Source organism: Carettochelys insculpta, chromosome 17, assembly GCF_033958435.1.
Source record: "Carettochelys insculpta isolate YL-2023 chromosome 17, ASM3395843v1, whole genome shotgun sequence".
Lineage (NCBI taxonomy): Eukaryota > Metazoa > Chordata > Testudines > Carettochelyidae > Carettochelys > Carettochelys insculpta.
Window position 1 is genome coordinate 7,287,598 of NC_134153.1, and position 20,195 is coordinate 7,307,792.

The following is a 20,195-nucleotide window of genomic DNA, read 5'->3' on the forward strand; positions in this document are numbered from 1 at the left end:
GCACAGGGCGAGAGAGGAGCAGGTGGCTGTAATGGATATTATTCACCTTTCACATTCACCTCCCTCCCCCGCAAAGTCTTCCAAAAACACACAAATTGGGACCTGAATTCCCCAGGGCAACTACAGGTTGAATCTCTCATCTGGCAACATCCATGATCTGGCATGATTTTCATTAGCTGGACGATGACTTATGGGTGTAGCCAACTTTCCCCATGATCCCATAATATTTGTTTACAACCACTAGTCCTGGCTCACAGTTTTCTGTGTTGTTATTTAATTCTAATTTACCCCTAAGTGTCTCCTAAGAGCCCAGTAAGCAGTGGACATGTTGGTAATGGTGCTAAACAATATTGACCTTTGGTGGTCCAGCATATTCTCTCCTCTGGCACTGGTCAGGTCTCAAGGATGCCAGATGAGAGTGGTTCAACCTGTAGAGATACAAGCTGACTAACCCATCTGAAACTCCTTAATAGGGGACTGGTTTTCAGAGGGCAGGTACTTCAGACCCTATAAGATGTCTGGGATAGGTTGCCAAAAGTCAGTCACTTATTTGGTCCAATAAAAGATAGTACCTCTTCCACTTTGTCTCTCAGGTCACTTTTAGACATTCAGGCCTGGGGTATCCTGTGGATCATCCCCGGGTTATTAATCTGTGACTAGTTTTGAGACTTTCCTTCCCTGAAGTTCTAGAGGTTGCACCTTGCTCACTTACTGGTTCTGTGCAGAACAGAGACCGTGTCACTTCGAGCTCCATCCTTGTAATATGCCCACATCGATATCTGGTATTCTGTGTTCCTTTTCAATCCTGGCAAGTTGGCAACAGCCAGGTTCCCAGCAACAGACAGCTGTAGTGTGGAGGAGAGGTGAATATAAGTGGAGTTCCCACACAGTTTTAACTACCTGGCTGCATATGGGATCTTAAAGTATCAAGTCCTTTGAGGCACTCTTCTCTAACCAGTCTCTCTTCCTACAAAAGACCAGCCAACTCAGACAGAATAATCAGAATGCTTTACGCAAAAGGATGCCCCGTGTTTGTGGAGTTATAAATAAATGATGGACCCACCAGGGTGACTATTAACAGGCCTCTGATTTCTGAAGCTCTTGCAACAGCCCAGCCACGGTTAAGTTCCTGACCAGTAAACAGAAGGAAGGGCTGGGTAGAAGCTCTCCTGACTGTCCCCTGACCCCAGTTACCAGCTCTGTGATACTGCTTCTGTCACCTGCAGCATGCTTTGGGACATGCTGTATGGCCATGCATGAGGAATTAGAGGTCAAACTCTGCCCCATCTCCCCTCCAGCTCCTGTGTTTACTTTAAATGAACATGGTCCCATAGGAGTTCCAGATCTCCTGAGGCAAGCCTGTGGCGAGGAGAGAAAAGGAAGTAGTTTTGTTTATGGATGTCACACACAGACCCCGAAGTAATGCACACTGACTTCCATGGAATTACATCAATGAAGTTGTGGTAATTTACACCAGCTGAGGATCTGGCCCATCATTTTCGCTGTGTGTGGGTGGGTGGTCGGTCAGGGGAGCTAGAGGGTAACAACACGCTGGCAGAGGACTTTGGGGCCAAATCCTACCCTCATGGCTTTCATAAGTGTTAAGGAAATGGAACAAAATTTGGTTCTTGCTAGTGCTCTGCAGATGCCTGAGCAGTCTGGACATTCTATTAACTGTAATCAGAATCAGACTCATAGGATTGGGAGAGACCTCAGGAGGACACCGAATTCAACCCCTTGCTCAAAGCAGCATCATCCCTAACTAAATCATCCCAGCCAGGGCTTTGTCAAGCCAGGACTTAAAAACCTCTAGAGGTAGAGATTCCACCATCTCTCTAGGTAACGCATTCCAGGGCTTCACCACCCTCCTAGTGAAATAGTTTTTCCTTACATCCAACCTACACCTCTCACACAGCAACTTCAGACCAATGTTCATTGTTCTGCCATCTGTCACCACCGAGAACAGCCTCTCGCCACCCTCTTCAGAGCCCCGCCTTCAGGTAGTTGAAGGCTCCTATCAAATCCACTTTCACTCTTCTGCAGACTAAACAAGCCTAAATCGCTCAGCCTCTTCTCGTAAGTCATGTGCTTCTGCCCCCTAATCATTTTCTTGCCCACTGCCGGACTCTCTCCCATGCATCCACATCCTTTTTGTAATGGGGGGCCCAGAACTGGACACAATATTCCAGCTGTGGCCTCACCCGTGTTGAATAGTTAAATGCCAATTCTTAGGCTACTCCATTCATGCAGCTCCAATTAGCTTGAAGGTGTCCTTGGTTACTTCCTCGCTCAGGACTACATTTTACAGACCACACATTAGCATCCACGTAGCTATTGGCAAGACACATGGTGCAGGGTTTTTTTCCTGCTGAAATGGTGTTTCAGCATGTTTTTTTTTTCTGGCGCCGCCATTTTAGAAGGTGGCTGGGTAGCTCCGAGATGCATGCGCCATGTGCAGCTCCTACCGCTGTCATACTCTTACAGCTTCCTGCCTGCTGTGCTGAAAGAGGACCAATTAAATTGAGTCCCTCCAGCACAGCAGGATGCTGGGAGCTGCCCCTGCCGTGCTGTACATGGAGGGATCCAGAGAACTGGGGGAAGCCATGCAGCTGCAGTGAACAGCAGAGGGCCTGGTGAAGGAGCAGCGGGAGGTGGTGGGGCAGCAGCGTACCAAGCTCCTGGCCTGGGTAAGGTAAGTCACTGAAACCTGGGTTGTGGGTGGAGCAGTTTGGGACAGTGAGAGGTTGAGCCTAGGGGCAGGAGAGGGGGTGGTTAGGGCTGTGGGGAGGGGTAAGCTGCCTGGGAGTAGCAGGGGCTGTTTGGAGCTGCTGGGGGAGGTTAAGCTGCCTGGAGGTGGGAGGGGCAGTTTGGGGGTGGGAGTGGGGGGTTGGGGCTTCAGGGAGTTCCAGCACCATTTTTTCTAGGAAAAAAAGCATGGATGTGGCGTCTGTACATGCCCAGCAGCCTGTAAGCAGACAACATTGTCTGTGCTGGAAGTGGGAAATGTCTGATATTTTTACGATGTACTGTCATAGCTCTGTACCTATCACCCTGGTATTGCTGGGCAGTGGATGTAGAAAGGTTAAAATGCTGCACCTGGAGCTAAGCAGGAACAGGTCACGTAGCTTCTGAGAGGAAATGAATGAGTCATTAAGGACTGGCTGGAACTACACTATGCCAGTGGAAGACCCTACAGAGACAATGGGAACTCCAGGGACCTAACAACTGATACCTGTCAATGGCAGGCTCCCAGCAGGCTGGACCCATGAACTCAGCATGGCTTTGGAGAAGATGGACAATGGCAGAGGTGACAGAAGGTTGTGATAAGAGGCTCACAGATACTTGTCTCATATCTGGGACTACAAGACAAAGCAACAGAGGAAGGAAATGAATATGGTCCCTGTAGCGGCGTGACACAGGGGAGCCTTGGCTTCAGCCAGTATGGACTGTGTCTTAACCTTGCCTTACTTATGCTAATTTAAACACTTTTCCAAAGATACTTTCCAGCTGACTTCTCAACCCTAGTCTGTTTTGAAAAGGCGCATGCTGTGGTTGATCTCCCAGATTCTGATTTATCGTGCCTGGTGGGGACATGCTAAAACAAAACTTACCAGGCACCAATGTCGGCGCTGCTGTTCCTTCCCCTCGTTCAGCGTAAGGGAAGTCAGCGGGAGAGAATGCTCCCATTGACCTCCTTTGGGGGAGACGGTGCGGAAGCCCAAAGTAAGGTAATTAACGAAGCTGGAATTGCACACCTTAATTTGCCATCACACAGACCTGCCCTCACTGAGCAGGTTTAAAATGAGGAAAGTTGGAGCCCAAGGCTTAACCCTTGTGGCAGAGTGTGACCCCAGGGAGAATGGTAAGCTGAAGGCATCTGCACGCAGGGTCAGCACAAACCTTGGAAACGTGAGGCCTATAATACTGTACCTCCTGGGAGCTCTCCTCACCAACTGCATTCCATTTAATCTGATAAACAAGGACATCAGAGGCAGTAGCTGCTTCCCATTGCAACCGGACGTTGTTTCCTGAGAGCTCGGTCACCTTCAGGTCACTTGGGGGTGGAACCTTTACTGAAAGACACAAAGGAAACGAGCGTCAGGAGCCGGTGGTACAAAGCAGATGGTCAGGGAGCAAAGTACCCACCAGCAGCTGTCTCTCACCAGCCTGCCTTCCACTTCTTCAGCCCCTGGACAGCAACAGCTCATCACCCAGGGCAACACTTTTAAACGTTGATTACAGAGGATTATTGAATTTGTGGGAAAACGTGCAGTGCTGGTGCTGGAAGTGGGAAGATGTGGGAACAGCTTTCAAGGACAAAGAGGATTCTACACTGCCATGGGCTAAAGTCCTGGAGAGTCAAGAGAATCTTTTCGGACATCTTCCTTACTTTTATAATGGTGGAGGCAATTGGTTTAAACTTTAGCAGTCCAAAGAGTTCACTTGATTCCCAGCTGTACGTTGGGCCAGGCATGGTATAAACAAGGGTACCATGCAGACCCACTTTGTCATACATGTAATATAGCTGGTACAGACAAAAACCCTGCCAATGTTTGAGTTTTACCCTGATGGCTTTTACCCCTTCCTCCACCCCCATTGGTTCACTCTCTGTGAATAGTCTAGCACAGGCTCAGCATCCTTTCCAAGGCAGAGCACCAGAATTTGACCTTCTGGCCTCCATGCACAGTCCAAGTGCTGAGCAGCGTCTACACGTGCACGCTACTTCAAAGTAGCGGCGCCAACTTCAAAATAGCGCCCGTCACGGCTACACGTGTTGGGCACTATTTCAAAGTTGAAATCGACCTTAGGTGGCGAGACGTCGAAGTCGCTAACCCCATGAGGGGATGGGAATAGTGCCCTACTTCGAAGTTGAACGTCGAGGTAGGGCACGTGTAGACGATCTGCGTCCCGCAACATCGAAATAGCGGGGTCCGCCATGGCGGCCATCAGCTGAGGGGTTGAGAGACGCTCTCTCTCCAGCCCCAGCGGGGCTCTATGGTCATCGTGTGCAGCAGCCCTTAGCCCAGGGCTTCTGGCTGCTGCTGTGGCAGCTGGGGATCCATGCTGCATGCACAGGGTCTGCAACCAGTTGTCGGCTCTGTGGATCTTGTGTTGTTTAGTGCAACTGTGTCTGGGAGGGGCCCTTTAAGGGAGCGGCTTGCTGTTGAGTCCGCCCTGTGACCCTGTCTGCAGCTGTTCCTGGCACCCTTATTTCGATGTGTGCTACTTTGGTGTGTAGATGTTCCCTCGCAGCGCCTATTTCGATGTGGTGCTGCCCAACGTCGAAGTTGAACATCAACATTGCCAGCCCTGGAGGACGTGTAGACGTTATTCATCGAAATAGCCTATTTCGATGTAGCATGCACATGTAGACATAGCCCTGGTGATACTTCTTAAATAGTCCTCCTTACAATAGCTTCATTAATAAATAAAGAGGCAGAGCTTTACCATGGAGGTGGTTTTTGGTGGCATTAGCTGGTCTTTTGTTAATCCAGAGGAGGCCTGGCTTTGAGCAAACTCCTGGCTGCAGAGGGAAGGAGGGGCATGGCTGAGCTCCCACCACACATGATGATTAAAATCGGCTCATGTGCCTTTCTGACCCCCAGTGTAGTACATACATCATTCAAGCCTGAAGGCATGACACCCAACCAGTTTTGAATTGCATTTTGTGTCCTTGCTGCAGGAGAGGTAGCAAGGACATGTGGAGTGGGTTTCATCCAAGCTGCATGTTTATTAGCCAAATTATATCCAAGGTTCTTGGTGGAGAGCAGCTCAGTTCAGTGCCTAGACAGCCCCCTGATCCTTTGCCAATTTGTGGGTGCTCCCACCTTGAGGGTATCCAGTCATCACACAGCAGGTTCCCTGGGCACGTGGGCCTAACCACTATCAACCTCCCCCTTTTCAGAGGTCAAAGCAAGAGAGATCCATACCATAAAGGACATGAGTGGGTTGGCATGGCCCTCTGGGCTAGCATCCTATGTCCTGTTTTGCATTTATCCCTGGCAGGAGTTAGACATGATACCCCATCTCATAAGCAGATAACACAGTGAGCATCCCATGGGCATCTCTTTGAATCTGGAGCCTAAATTAGCATAATCCTGCCCTGGGCATCTGCCCAGATTGACAATAACTAAGTTATTCTCCCATAGGTCCTAACTCTGTCATCCAGGAGCGGGAGGGTCCTAGCCCTCTGTTTCCCCAGAAACCCCACCCTTCACTTAGAAGAAGGCCAAAAACAAAACAAAACATAAACCAACAAAATAAAATAAAATAAAAACCTGACAATCTGCAGGCACATTGGTGATACTGGGGAAAAAAATCATTCCCAGCTTCCAATTTGCACAAGACAGAGCCTGCAACAGCCTGGGAAACGGGCACAGCTGCTGCACGCTGGAACCAACACACAGGAAACAGCCCTGAATCCTGGACTCCTATCCTGGCTCCAGAACTCAGCAGAGCTTCAGCCCACGCTGGAGGTCCTAAGGGTGGGAAATCTCACAGTACCAGGCTGTGTTGTCCTTTTATGATCCCTCTCCCATCACAGAAGCCACAAAACTCACCCCTTGCTGAGCCAAGGGGGCCTCCCTGAATTGCTTAACGAACCAACAGCATGCATATTAGGCCCTGATCCCACAAGAAGGGTCAGTGTGGGAGGACGCAACCACCTATACATACAGATTTTACACTTGAATATTCAACGCAAAAGTTGTACTGTAAGTTATACAACACATCCAATCAGGAATCAGAACAGATGCCACATGACTTAAGCACCCACACAGGTTCCAAATATCTTGAAGCTACCGAGCAGCACCTAGTTACTGTGAAATCAAGGAACAATTACAGATCCTGAATGAATATCAGAATGTCACAGTCTGTTTGTGGATGAAAGAAGGAAGAATTAGCTGAATACCTTAAATCTTGCAAATTACTTGCCCAGACCTAGCAGTGACCCATTAACTCCTGTATAACAAGAATTAAAATCAGGCTTCTGTGTCATTTTCCCCCTAACATTGTGAGACTTATTCTGCATTCAACTTTCCTTTTAAAATATTCTCTATTGCCTTTTTCAGTTTGCTGTCTGATGGTGCTGACTGGGAAACAGTGAAGAGATGCATGCGCCTGAGGAAAGGAATAGTAGTCCAGAAACAGGGTTCAGAAACAGGTAGAAAGTGCTGGAGGAAGAGGGCCAATGATTGAGGGAGTGATGAAATTAATTTATATGGAAGGATCCAGGAAAATGATGGAGGGAGAGACCCCAGAGGGATGGCAGCAGTTAGAGGGATAGGATGGAAGGAAAGGGAGAGGGAAGAAACAGGGCAGAGGAGAAAAATTACCAGAAAAAGGGAAAAACAAGAGGACAACAGCAATCAGTCGATTAAAGGAGATAGAAAACACTTGAAAGGCAAAGGGATAACATGAAAAGAGATCGTTGCAGATGGAAGAGGTGGGGATTGAAAGAGACAAGCTCCACCCTTTGTACAACAGGGTTATTTCTTATTTACGGTGTTATTTCCCCTGCAGAAAAGGGACGACTGTATTTATCTGCTTTATTTGCGGAATTCCGCTGTATAAATTAGGTGCAGCCCTCTATGGAACTTAACGCAGCTCTCACTGGTACAAACTAGGGGTGACCCAGGCCCCACCTCCCACTGACCAGGGAAGGGGAAAGAGTTGCGAGGAGCCTGTGCCTAATTGTTTTGGAGCTTTTAAAAAGCTCTCCAGTGACAAAGTAAAAGGCTCCATCCCATCAATTTATCCTCCCTGGACTACACTTAGCAGAGCTCAGGAGACAGCGGAGCATTGCCTGCCCACTGCACAGAGCTGTGCATGGTTCCTGAAATGCTGGCGAGGCCCAGCAGGGTCACCAGTGGCCAGAAGTGGGAGGTGTATGGAAACGGATGAGAACTTTGGTGAAAGTTACTTTGCAGTGTTTTCACCTCCCGGCTCAGTCTAACTAAGGTGGGAGAAGGATGCACCATGAAGAACACCCAGCCTGCTAGTGCAAACAGGAGATGTCCAAGGCTTGCCCATCATGGAACAGCACCAAGTACTAATGGAAAATTCATTGTTTCTGCTGGTTCCATAATCCTCAGGCTAGAAGGATGAAGACACACACTCTGTCCTTCTCTGGTCGTGTTTAAGAGCTGTTGCCAGCCAGCGTCTCTCTCCACCTCTCTGCCTTCGGTTCCCCTGTTCAGCTGCCATCCTTTCTGCTCCTGCCCTGGGTGATAGAGGTGCACGTCAGCGCTGGAGGGGTCATATCTAGTGTGGGTAAAAATACCTCTGTGCTCACCCTCACCAAGCCAGTGCCATCTCTACCAGTGCTGGTGCCCTATTCAGCCCAGCATGGGCACTTCTATCCCCTCCTGCCAAGCAGCTTCTCCACATGGGCTGAGGGGGATGGAAGCTGTGGGAAAGGGGTTGCAGCTCTCTCAGACTGGACTCCTTTTACTGCAATGCAGGAGCAGGGCTGGAAGGGAGCAGCAGGTGGCCATGGAGCCTGCCCAAGAGGGCCGTGTCTACACAAGCCCCAAACTTCGAAATGGCCACGCAAATGGCCATTTTGAAGTTTACTAATGAAGCGCTGAAATGCATATGCAGCGCTTCATTAGCATGCGGGCAGCCGCGGCACTTCAAAATTGATGTGCCTCGCCGCTGCGCGTCTCGTCCCCGCGGGGCTCCTTTTCGAAAGGACCCTGCCTACTTCGAAGTCCCCTTATTCCCATCAGCTCATGGGAATAAGGGGACTTCGAAGAAGGCAGGGTCCTTTCGAAAAGGAGCCCCGTCTGGACGAGCAGCGCGGCGGCGAGGCACATCAATTTTGAAGTGCCGCGGCTGCCCGCATGCTAATAAAGCGCTACATATGCATTTCAGCGCTTCATTAGTAAACTTCAAAATGGCCATTTGCGTGGCCATTTCAAAGTTTGGGGCTCGTGTAGACGTAGCCAAAAAAGTGGTGACCTGATGGGGAAAGTGGCACCTGTTTCTAGCTGCCCTCTGCATACCTACCCCCAGCTCCATGAGTCCTCTGGCCCTGTGAATGCCATTTGGTGAGCGAGGCTGGGCACTTAGCCCTGAGAGGTGGCTGGGGATGGGGTTGGGGGTCTCTGGAGCACTAGGGGGGGGGGATGGCTGGGAGCTGCCAGAGCCCTGGCACTGAGCCTGTAGAAGGGAGGACAAGCAGGGAAAAGGATGTCACCTGGCTACATAAACATGAAATTTGGAGCAGTTGGGTCCCCAAATTTCATGGGGCCTGATGCAGCTGCATGTTTTGCGTATGGATGGAGATGAACCTGTACATAGCCAATGCTAAAAACAGGCATGTATCCATGGCTACACAAAGAGGAATGGGCTACCCGTCCTGAGTGCAAGCCTGCCTAGGACCTACTTATTTACTAGGGCACTTGCTCCTCTTAGGGCCACACATCTATTTTTAGTAAGCAGCCTCAATCAAAACTAGCATGCATATGTCTATCCCAGCTGAAAATTCCACCTCCAGCTGCCCCCATACAGGTAGTCCCAGGCCAGGGCCTTTGTCTGTTCCCAGCTATATGGTAGTAAACCCCACAGCAACTTCACCAAATTCGAGGGGATTCAAATCGACCAGGGAGGCTTTTTTGTCGAAATCTTTCCCCCACCCCCACCCCCCAGCAAAAGATGCGGACTGGGGGATATCAAAACAGGCAAATTCGTCTCTTTCACTAGTTTGTTCAGGTCAACCCTTCTCCTTGCAAACAAAATAGTCTGAAAAAGATGACCTGTGTGTTTCAGTATTTGCTAAATGTTTCCATTCTTCAGCTCACCACAGCTTTTTGCTTTGAGTATTTCCTTCCTTTCTGTTAAAGAGTGTTAAAAATGGAAAATGGAAATGAACAAAACGTATTTGCTTGACCCAAAATGAGTTTCTCTCCCCTGGCTTTTTGGAATCACTAGGGCATGGAAACATCTCTTATTCAAGCAGATTTAACTTCGTGAGTCTATTTCAATGAGCTGTTCTAGGTCAAATCCAAGCCAGTGGGCTCAGTGCAGGAATTGCTGTGTCCTCTGCTATGTGGCAGACCAGAAGAGCTGGTCAAAATGACCCCTCGTCTCCACATCACTGAATCTAGAAATAAAAGTGGATTTGACCAACAGACATTACTGAGGACAAATGCCCCCATTTAAGTGACATTTCCTCAAATGGATGTAACATCCACTGACTACAAAAAGTTCATTTCGAGGTAAAGATCTGTGGAAACCATCTTGTATAAGAAGCCATTTCACATCCCTTACTTCTGCACGCACACAAGAGCCTGTATTTTCCTTGACCTGTTTGGGAATAGCAGGAAGGATGAGCTCTATGGAATGCGTTAATGAAGTGTTTGGAGTTAAGGCTCCAGCTCCCCGGTACCTGTTTCTCTTTGCTGATAATGGTTTCTCTTGGAGAAGTGATTTACGATTCTCTAAGTAATTGCCTCTGACACTGGGCTTTGTTTGTGGAAGGGTATAAAATACTAGAGTTAGCTGCATCAAGCAGCCTTGCTGGACGTCGTTTTACTAGTGTCCAGTTTGGCTCATCTGTTGCCTTATTGAATTCAATAAGGCTGAATGTTAGCCGCCTAAACACAGAGAAGTCTTGTGATTCAACAGATCTCCAAACAAAATGTTTTTAGATATCATGAGAGTGACTGGCAGTAACAATCCCTGTTTAGAAGGATCCTACTCAAGCAATCTATTCAATGAGGGGTTTGAATGCCAGTGAGAACCCAGTCCCATGCCAGGGAGATTTTTGGCCACACTGGACTGAACTTTAGACTCATTTGAGGGGAGGCGTGAAAATACCTGTTCTGACAGGAAAGAGATACAGAGGAGGGATTTACATCTTCAGGTAGAAACCACACAGAACTCATCCTCAATTTACTCCGCGTTCTAAGATGATTTTGAACTGGAAAACCCTAAGTGTGAATATCTCCAAACCTTGGCTTCTGGGTCCATGTTTTAGCTTCGTCTGATCAACAGCGAGGCTCCTGTGTTTATAACAGATATTGGACCAAACACCTATTGACCCTCATCCTCTGCCTCTCCCCTACTTACACGTGGTGACATTGCCTGTAACCGGGAAGGAGTCGCCTTCGTCATAAATGGAGCTAACGCTGATGAAGTACTGGGTGAGAGAAGACAGGGGTCTCAGCACAGTGGATGATGCATTGCTGGGAACTTCAACCTGCAGTGAACCAGAAACACCAGGGTTAGGACTGTTGCGTGCAACAAGGGCAAAGGGGGACTCAGAATTCAATATATTTGTCCAAAAATCCCATCCATTTTGACCCTGTATTGGAGCTCACCCACTAGTGAGTGCCCCTCTGCGGCCAAGGGTACCACGTAAGGTCTTGTCTGGTTGTCTTTAAGGTTCTGAGGGTGGGATCTGACTAGTCCTGCCCAGGGTGCTGTCAGTTCCTATATTAGGCGTTGGCCAGTCTTCATCCACAGGGCCTGGGTCTTGCACAGATCAAGGTTCAGCTCACACTCAGAGCTGTCCCCAGCGCTGTCGGTCTCCCAGATTATACATAGACCTTCCTGGGTCAATCTCATGTGAGGAACTGCCAGGGCGGCCTTAGCCCAGCAGCTTCTTTTATACTGGCCAGCTAGGTCCTGATTGGCTGCCGCAGAACCAGCCACTCTATCCTGCTGGGAGGACCTTGTTTCTGCTCCTCCCACTGGGATGGGGCGTGGCAAGGCCCCCAGACTCCTCTAGGGCATCAGAGCTTAGACCACCCCATCCCAGACCCCATCATTGCTAAAACATTGCAGTGATGTGATGAGCTTGCATCAGGAGGGAGCAGAGCTCGACAGCACACTGCAATGGTGCCTTTGATGCAAAAGGAGAGATGGGAAGGGCTTAATTCGAGCTACATGTATGTGTGACTCCATCTGAAGGGTTCAGATTATTCAGAAGGGCCTGTGGAAGCACTTGCATGTAAGTTCACACTGGGCTAAATCCCTAACTATTGTGCTGTCCTGTGTCTTCTGGCAATGCAGGGCTTACACCCCTGCCTGCACAGGTCTATACCAACCACTAAATCAAGTCGTACAGGCTGCATTCCATTCTCAGTCACTCAGGATGTACATTGGTGTAACCCCACAGCCATGTCATTGCAATTAAAATTCCCTTTGCCCCTCATCACCGCTGTCCTGGATTCAGCACATCACTGTGTCCCCTAAGCGAGAACTTGCCTCCCCGGCATTCCTCCGTCTGCTGGATACATAGGTCACCCGGTGAGCTCTCACGGCATGCGAAGCTGCTTCCCAGCTGACCTGGACAGAGCCATGGCTGATCTCAGAGAAACTCAGGTGTCTGGGGGGGCTCAGAGCCACTGCAACAACAATTAGCAAGAGGACGTGGTGATGATTTTTAAACCTATAATTGTAAAGACATTGGTTGCCTTTAGCTTTGCTAATTCTATAGTAACTACAAGTTGCATCTCTCAAATCCAGTATTCTCTCATCTGGCAACATCCATAGTCCAGCAGGACCGGGAGTCTTCCAGAACAAGAGAACACTCAGGCCACTGAAGAAGCCCCAGTGGGGCTGGGAGCAGAGCCCCCACCTGCCCCAAGGCAGGATGGGAGCCAGGAGCCAGAGTTCCCCTCTTCCCTGCAGCAGAGGCAGAGGTTGGAGTTGGAGCCTCCTGGCAACCAGGGCAGTCCCTGAAAGCCTGAGCTTGGGCTGGACTCCTGGGTGAGGGAGGCTGGATCTGCAACAGCCCCCAGCATAGGGGTGTCAGGGCGCAGAAGTCCTGCACTTCCCCTTGTCTGGCAAATTCTCTTGTTGCGGACCTGTCAGATCCCAAGCATGCTAGACAAGGGAGGTGCAACCTCTACTGGACTTTTCCCACAGTGGATTGGAACAGTTTACTTCATGGTTCCACCCAATGCCCTGGGAGAGGTCTAGTTTATGGGTAACAAAAGGGTTAAATCAGATCACCTGCTTCCCAAGATGCAAAGAGCTCAGACTTTCAGAATTTCCAATCTACATTCTGATCCTAAACTTCTTGCTGGTCCCATTCTGAGATGGGTCAGCCCCCCGGCATAGAAAGTCAGGTGCCAGGGCAGTGGGTGTGGTACGAGAGCCCAGGAGAGAATCACATAAATGCAGATATACAACTTCAGTTCTGAATACCCTCAAATTTGGAGCACTCTGGCTCTGGCCCTGCATTCTAGCTCTGGCTCTAGCTCTGCATTCTGAATTTCAGGGTGATTCAGACAGTTGGCTGTGAACGTGACCAGTTCTGTCCAGGCAGTCTACCCCACATTAGACATGTTCATGAGAAAGCTCCTCAGAAACTTGAGGTACTCTCAGGGAGTCATCTACATTGACTATTAGCCAGGGTACAGCAAGACTATGTGAAAAGCATCTGACACCTCTTAGTTAATGAGTGTCCTGCTATTCCTGCACTATTCATCCAACCACATATGCTCCCTGCCTGGGTACCAATGGAGTAAGAGTGGGAAGCAAAACTTACAGGTGGTTTCATGGATGTTGGCTGGATCACTTGCATCTTCCCCATACATTGCATACACTGCTATGGAATACTCTGTGCTGGGAGACAGCCCGGCCAGCAACACCTCAGGCTCTTCCACTTTCACCTACCAAGGAATAAAGAGTGATGCTCAGAGAGTTATTCCGTATTAAGGGTTTGCCGCCGTCAACTCCCACGCAACACTAACAAACCCAGAGCAAAGCAGGACTGCAGAGACAGGAGGCTGAGGCCTTGTCTGTCTCTTTGCGTACTTCATGAGGGAGTGTGTGATTCCCTTCTTAAGAAATCTGTGCTGGCTGTCACTGAGCAAAGTTCAGTAGGAATATAACGTAACCACAGCAGCATGCGCTGCCAGACAGGCTAGTGCTCCATGCTTGGGTGGGTTTGTACTCAGGCGGGCTAACTCGCACCATTGCTTGCTGCTGCTCACACTACTGTGGCTATGCTGCTATTTCTAGCATGGTAGCTCAATGAAAGCTGATGCAAGTATTTCTTCTCCAGTTCAGAACTGTACCCCCAGCTCCAGCCAGGAGTCACCACCTTAGGGTATTTGCAACACTCCTCCCTACTCATGGAGCTACACTGCTGTGGTAAGTGCTTCTCAACTGCCCAACCCAATAGACTTCACATGCTCAGTGGGACAGACAGCCACCATGGCAAGGGAGCTAGGTGGGAGGGGGGCCTGGTCCTCCACCCCCAGTTGGGGTGGGGCCAAAGGCGGCAATGTCAGGGCTAGGGCAGTCGGCCCTGGCCTTCTACTGTGCACAGAGCAGTGACACAGTGCTCTGGCATTTCAAGGGGCCTGCAATTCCAGACATTGCTCCTGCAGCCAGGAGATCCAGGCCCCTTTGAAATGCAACTGCTCCCACCGCCTCCCCACCCCCACATCAGCAGGCCTGCCCATGCCCAGCATACACCAGTTTCTGGAGTGGGTTGTGAATTTCTCACCCCAGTGTTTCTTTCACCCCCAAAGTGCCGATTTGTTAAAACCAAACCAGATCACAAGAAAAGGGCGGTTCCGACAAATTTTCCAACGGAAGCCAAATCAAAAAAAGTTGAAGCATTGTGTTCTGATATTTTTCTGAACAACCACCAAAGAAAGCTTCTATTTCTTGCTTCAAAGTGACTTTTCATTTGAAATTTAACATCATTTTTTACTGTAAAACTAGTTAAACAATGTTGGGAAAAAAAGGGTCAAAATCCAGTCAAAATGATTGGTTTTCTATGCTAGGCTGCATCTTGGCAGGGGCTGGACTAGATGACCCTTGTGGTTCCTTTTAACACGATGACTCTATTCTTGAGATGAGTCAGAATTCTTTTCAGGCTGTGAGGTCATGAAAAGCAAGACTTTTTTTTACTTTTGTCCCAATGGGACTGGAAACATTTTTAGAATCTCAGAAGTATTGGTAAAATGAGAAATCCAGTTGCTGCAGAGCCCTATTGCACTTCAGTATCTTCCCCTGCTCACCAGACCATGCTCTTGGTGAAAGGCGTATAATTCAGCTGACCAGAACTGACTGCCAATCCAGCTTCCTTCAGTTAGGGGAAGATAGAACTACAGTGGGGAAGCAATGATTATTTCTCCTAAAAAATACTTAATGGAAAATGAATATTTATTTTAGCTTTCATTTAATTGGTTTAGGTTTTCTTCAAAAAGCTAAAGACTGTTTACTGATAATGAGTGGGGGAAAAAACTGAAATTTTCAATGAATATTTTAAACAAAAAAAATAGAAATTTTCCACTGGGAAAATAAAAAGTAGACAGACATTTTTCAACCAGCTCTAAACAGAATTTAATGGCCCACATCACAAGTCTGATCCCTTCTGAGCATGGGGAAGGATTCATAAAAGACAGATCACCGTCTCTTTCAAGCAATGGCTATTCCTCACAGAAAATCATCACAGTGCACCGACGTGGGGGACAGATGGATTCTCACTGGATCCAGCTATTCAGCTCAAGTCGATTGTTAGAGAGTTAAAGATTCTATAGGAGACAAAGTTCTTAGCCTGCCAAGGCATAAATGGGGTACCACTGAGGAACAAAACGACAGAAGATAGGATGCAACAAACAGCCTCAGATAAGAGTTTACACAGTTTCATCATTTTACATTTGTGATGTAAAATGCTCTTACATTAGAGACAAAATTGTCTCTGTGCAAAGAAGGCAGGAGTCCATTACCTGTGACAGACTTGACGAGCTAAGCTTGCAGAAGAAAAAAAAAAAAAAAAAAGGAAAAAAAAATTTTTCCTTCACCTTCCCATTTTTATACTTGTTCATTACAGCAAGCTTGCCACCACCTACTGCCTCCAGAACAGAACTGCACTCATGAGCAGGGCAGATGGTTTTGCAATGCTGCTTAATGCAAAAACCCTGTAAGTGCCATGTAATCTAAGAAACATGGTAGGAGTTTTTTTAAAGGAAAGACTATAGAATTTGATGGAGTGAGCAGCATTCATCAGGCACAGAGTTAATTAACTCTTTTGGGGGTGGCCCAGAGCATTAGTGTTTTAAGTTATCCATGGATAATTTTGTTTTAAAGTTACCTTCATTCACCCACCCCAATATCAAACCTTAAAGACAAGATTTCTACACTGAAATTCTGAGCAAAGTGCAGTACAACCACGAATAACTGAATCTTCACAGGAGCCCTCATTTGCAAGTGTTATTATCCCATCTTACTAGGTGGGGCGACCAAGGCAGAGCAGCTAAGAAATTTGACAAAGGCCACTCAGGGAATAAATGGCAGAGTCATGGAATGCCTGGCTCCAAGCCTCAAGTGTCACTGTCTAGACCCGTGTTTTTTAAACTTTGCGACCACAGAACACAAAATAATTTTTAATGCAGAACAGCTATGAAAACAACCCAAATAGTAACATACAGCAAAAATAGGGTTACCATATTTGAACTTTCAGAAAAAGAGGACACCCCCGAAAGGGAGGGTATCGGTATCAGTATCCACCAAGTCACATTGTATTAATGAGCTATAGCGTATATTGTACATTAATACAAAGTGAGTTGGTAGATAATGATACCCATACAGTCCTTCTCAGGGGTGTCCTCTTTTTCTAGACTGTATCGGTATCATTATCTACCAACTCACTTTGCATTAATGTACAATATACACTATAGCTCATTAATACAATGTGACTTGGTGGATACTGATACCGATACCCTCCCTCTTGGGGGTGTCCTCTTTTTTGAAAGTTCAACTATGGTAACTCTAAGCAAAACCAAAAAGAAGTAATTTAACTGGGGATCATAGCAATGAAGTAGTAACAATGCATCTGGTTTTAACAACAGAAAATAGATACTTAGAATTATTTTTCCAAACACTCGTGGCACACATGTGAGTTGGTCACAGAACTCCAGTGTTCCACAAAACACAGTTTAAGAAACACTGCTCTAGACCACAGTTCTTCCCAACACTGAGCAAGGAAGCCACAGATCTTTTCTGACTACATATCAGGGTCCAACCTCCTCACCACACAGATATTTGAGATCGCTCTTTGGGCACTGGATTAGATAATCTGAAAGCTCCTTTTCTCCTTATTTCTACTGTACAGTATTATCCCAGGTTTCTATGAAGCGTGTCATACATAAGTAAGTAAATGAAAATTGACCTGACTAATTTCCATGTTGAGACCCAAAAAACATTTTTTTTCATGTTTGTAGAGCAAGTGAATAGGGCACTGGACTGGACCTCAGCAAACCAGGGTTCAATTCCCCAGTTTGCCACTAGCTTGCAACTTGATCTTGGACAAGTCACTTTCCCTGTCTGCGCCTCAGTTCCCCCTATTTGTAATACTGAGATAATAGCGACTTCCTTTGCAAGCCAGTTAAAGATATACTGATGTAAAGTGCTATATAAGGGCACATGTGCAGCTACACTTACCAGGAGATCAGCCAGGTCAGGGTTGATCTTGTGGGGTTCAATTTTGTGCAGCTAGTGGGGAATGCATGAAATCAAACTATCAGGGCTTAACAGTTGACCCCTGTATGGCTCATCATCATGAGGAGCAGGGCGGGTCAACAGGAGAATTTCACCCATCAACCTCCCTCAGTGAGGGTGGCCTGATAAGTCGTTCCTAGATAAGTGGATTCCAGATGGAATTGCATAGCTAGGATTGACTTTCAGGTCTGACGTAGACCTACCCCAAGAGCCATGGATTGCTGTTTCTAAATATGGACTCACTCCACAACAGTTTGGACCCAAGTCCAAATTTTCTTGAATTCTATGTTTAAAACAAAGCTTATTATACAGCCCTTTGCAGCAATAGAGGGTAACCAGGAAGTCTGCACCCAGATCTGAACTTTCCCAAAGCCTGTATTGTCTTAGATCTACTTCGGCTTAGGTGAGATTCAAAAAAAAGTCATTTAAGTATGTGTCATACAATCCTATGGTTTACATTCAGGACCCATATCCCTGACTACACCTAGTGTGGCAAAAGGAACAGTGGTAGCCATCTCCAGCTATACCTCTTTAGTATCATCCTCCGGTCCACTGGCGCCTGCCGAACACAGCACCAGGTACTGAGTAGCTCCACTTGCTGGGCGCCAGCTTAGTCGCAGGCTGTTGTGACTCACTTCGGACACTCTCAGAGAAAGTGGTGGTGCCAAAGCTACTCAGATGAAGCAAAACCATGGAAAGAGTCACAAGGAAGTTGATCATTTTGATCATTTCTCTATTTAGCCTCCCCCCCACACAACAATACAAGAATATCAAATAAAAGATGTCCCTCAGAGCAAAGCTGGGGAAAGCTATTTTCAGTGATGTGTATCTGATGCTTCTATAAGTCCGAAGGTCTTATTGGCAGTTCCTATGGGCACAGAATGTCTTTGACAGGTGAAACAAAGACATGTACCACTCCCAGACAGAATCAAGCCTTGTCATGTGTTTTTGGTTTTTTTTTTTTTTATTATTATTAACTCCAAACCTTCATTCAAGACAGATATGGTTTAGCAAACATTAGCAATAAAAAGAAAATTCACAGAGTGGGTACCAGGACTGAAGTATCTTTGGACAAATGGACAGTTGTTAGGCAACTGGGACAACTGCCTACCATGCCAAACAATATAGTCTCATCTCCGTCTGTTCTCCTAATTATCTGTATCAACCTGTTCTCTTCCCTTACACAACTTAAGATCTTTGTGTGTGTGTGTGTGTGCGCACACACACACCACCTATAAAAATGAAGTCCTGATCAACATTCCCTCTAATTTTTCCATCCACATACAGAATAAGTTTTGTTACATTGCACCAAGGTATGTGTGATGTGCACCACCAGCAGATACATATGCTGCTGGCTGTGCACACTCTGCTAATAATCTGGCAGCATTTGAATCTCTCCTGGGTGACAACCCAGCCCTCAGGTTACAGGGAACAGTGTTCCTGTTTTGTGCCTGGATCACTTAAATGCTACCACATTATAAATTAACAATATTTTAGAACTTAGAGTAAAACTCCAAAGCAACAGGATCAAAAGCCTTTTTAGAAATGTATATAAAGCCACAGTAGTGTAACCTTAAGGCACAGTTTGCTTCTTAATAGCTGTACCTGTAAAACATCTCTCTCATGAGGCTGGTCTCTGTCTTTGCAAGTTTCAGCAGTTGACACAGAATTCTTTCCCCTGGCTCACACCAGCCAGCCCCAGACAGTTGTCGTGTTTAACGGAATGAATGGACTTTCAACGTTTATTTTTAAACTGGCTCCTTCTTGACCCTTCATGGGCTGTTCTGGGGAAAAGTGTCCCATTTTCAATTATTGCACCCCCAGGGAACAGCAAAGATCTCCAACATTTTTGAAGTAGAGCAGCAGTGGTTACACAAGCTGTGGGGGGGGTGGAACACAACACCCTAATGTTTTCCCCTGAAGGAAAGTCATTCTATTTATGGTCAAACATTATCTCCGGAAGCTCATAGAATCATAGGGCTGGAAGAGAGCTCAGGAGGTCATCAAGTTCAGCTGGCTGCCCAAAGCAGGACCAACACCTACGAAATCATCCCAGTCAGGGCTTTGTCACACTGGGACTTAAAAACTTCTAGGAAGGGAGATTCCACCACCTGTCTCGATAATGCACTTTAGTGCTTCACCATCCTCCCTCCTAGTGAAACTGTTTTCCCTAATATGAAACATATACCTTTCCCACTGTACTGTTAGACCACTGCTCCTTGTTCTGCCTTCCTCCACTACTAAGAGCGGCCTCTCTCCATCCTCTTTAGAGTCACCCTTCAAGAAGTTGAAGTCTGTTATCAAATGGTCCCTCACTCTTTTCTTCCACAAGCTAAGACAGACCAAATCCCTCAGTTTCTCCTTGTAGATCATGTACTCCAGCCCCCTCATCATTTTGGCTGCCCTCTGCAGAACCCTTTCCACTGCTTCCACATCCTTTCTTTACTGGGGGGGGGGCCAGAACTGGATGCAGTACTCCAGATATGGCCTCACCAGTGTCAAATAGCTGGAAATAACTCCCCTAGATCTACTGGAAATGTTCCTCTTAACGCACCCCAATATGCCATTAGCCTTCTTTGCTACAAGGGCACACTGTTGACTCATGTCCAGTTTCTTATCCGCTATATTTCCCAGATCCTTTTCCGTTATGCTGCTTCTTAGGCAGTCAGTCCCCAGCCTGTCACAATACTTGGGATTTGTCCATCTCAAGCGCAGGACTCTCCAAG

At 47.3% G+C, this 20,195-nt stretch overlaps 1 protein-coding gene across 2 annotated transcripts in view; it reads right to left on the reverse strand.

The window, feature by feature from the left end:
- COL20A1 (collagen type XX alpha 1 chain) overlaps positions 1-20,195 on the reverse strand; it is a 127,830-nt gene that overhangs the window by 65,494 nt on the left and 42,141 nt on the right. For both annotated transcript variants that reach the window (XM_075011846.1, XM_075011847.1), the window contains exons 13-18: positions 17,997-18,139; positions 13,502-13,625; positions 12,214-12,353; positions 11,074-11,203; positions 3,931-4,073; positions 713-845 (exon numbers count right to left, since the gene is read on the reverse strand). In XM_075011846.1, the coding sequence (XP_074867947.1) occupies positions 713-845; positions 3,931-4,073; positions 11,074-11,203; positions 12,214-12,353; positions 13,502-13,625; positions 17,997-18,139 (813 nt within the window). The remainder of the gene's footprint in view (positions 1-712; positions 846-3,930; positions 4,074-11,073; positions 11,204-12,213; positions 12,354-13,501; positions 13,626-17,996; positions 18,140-20,195) is intronic.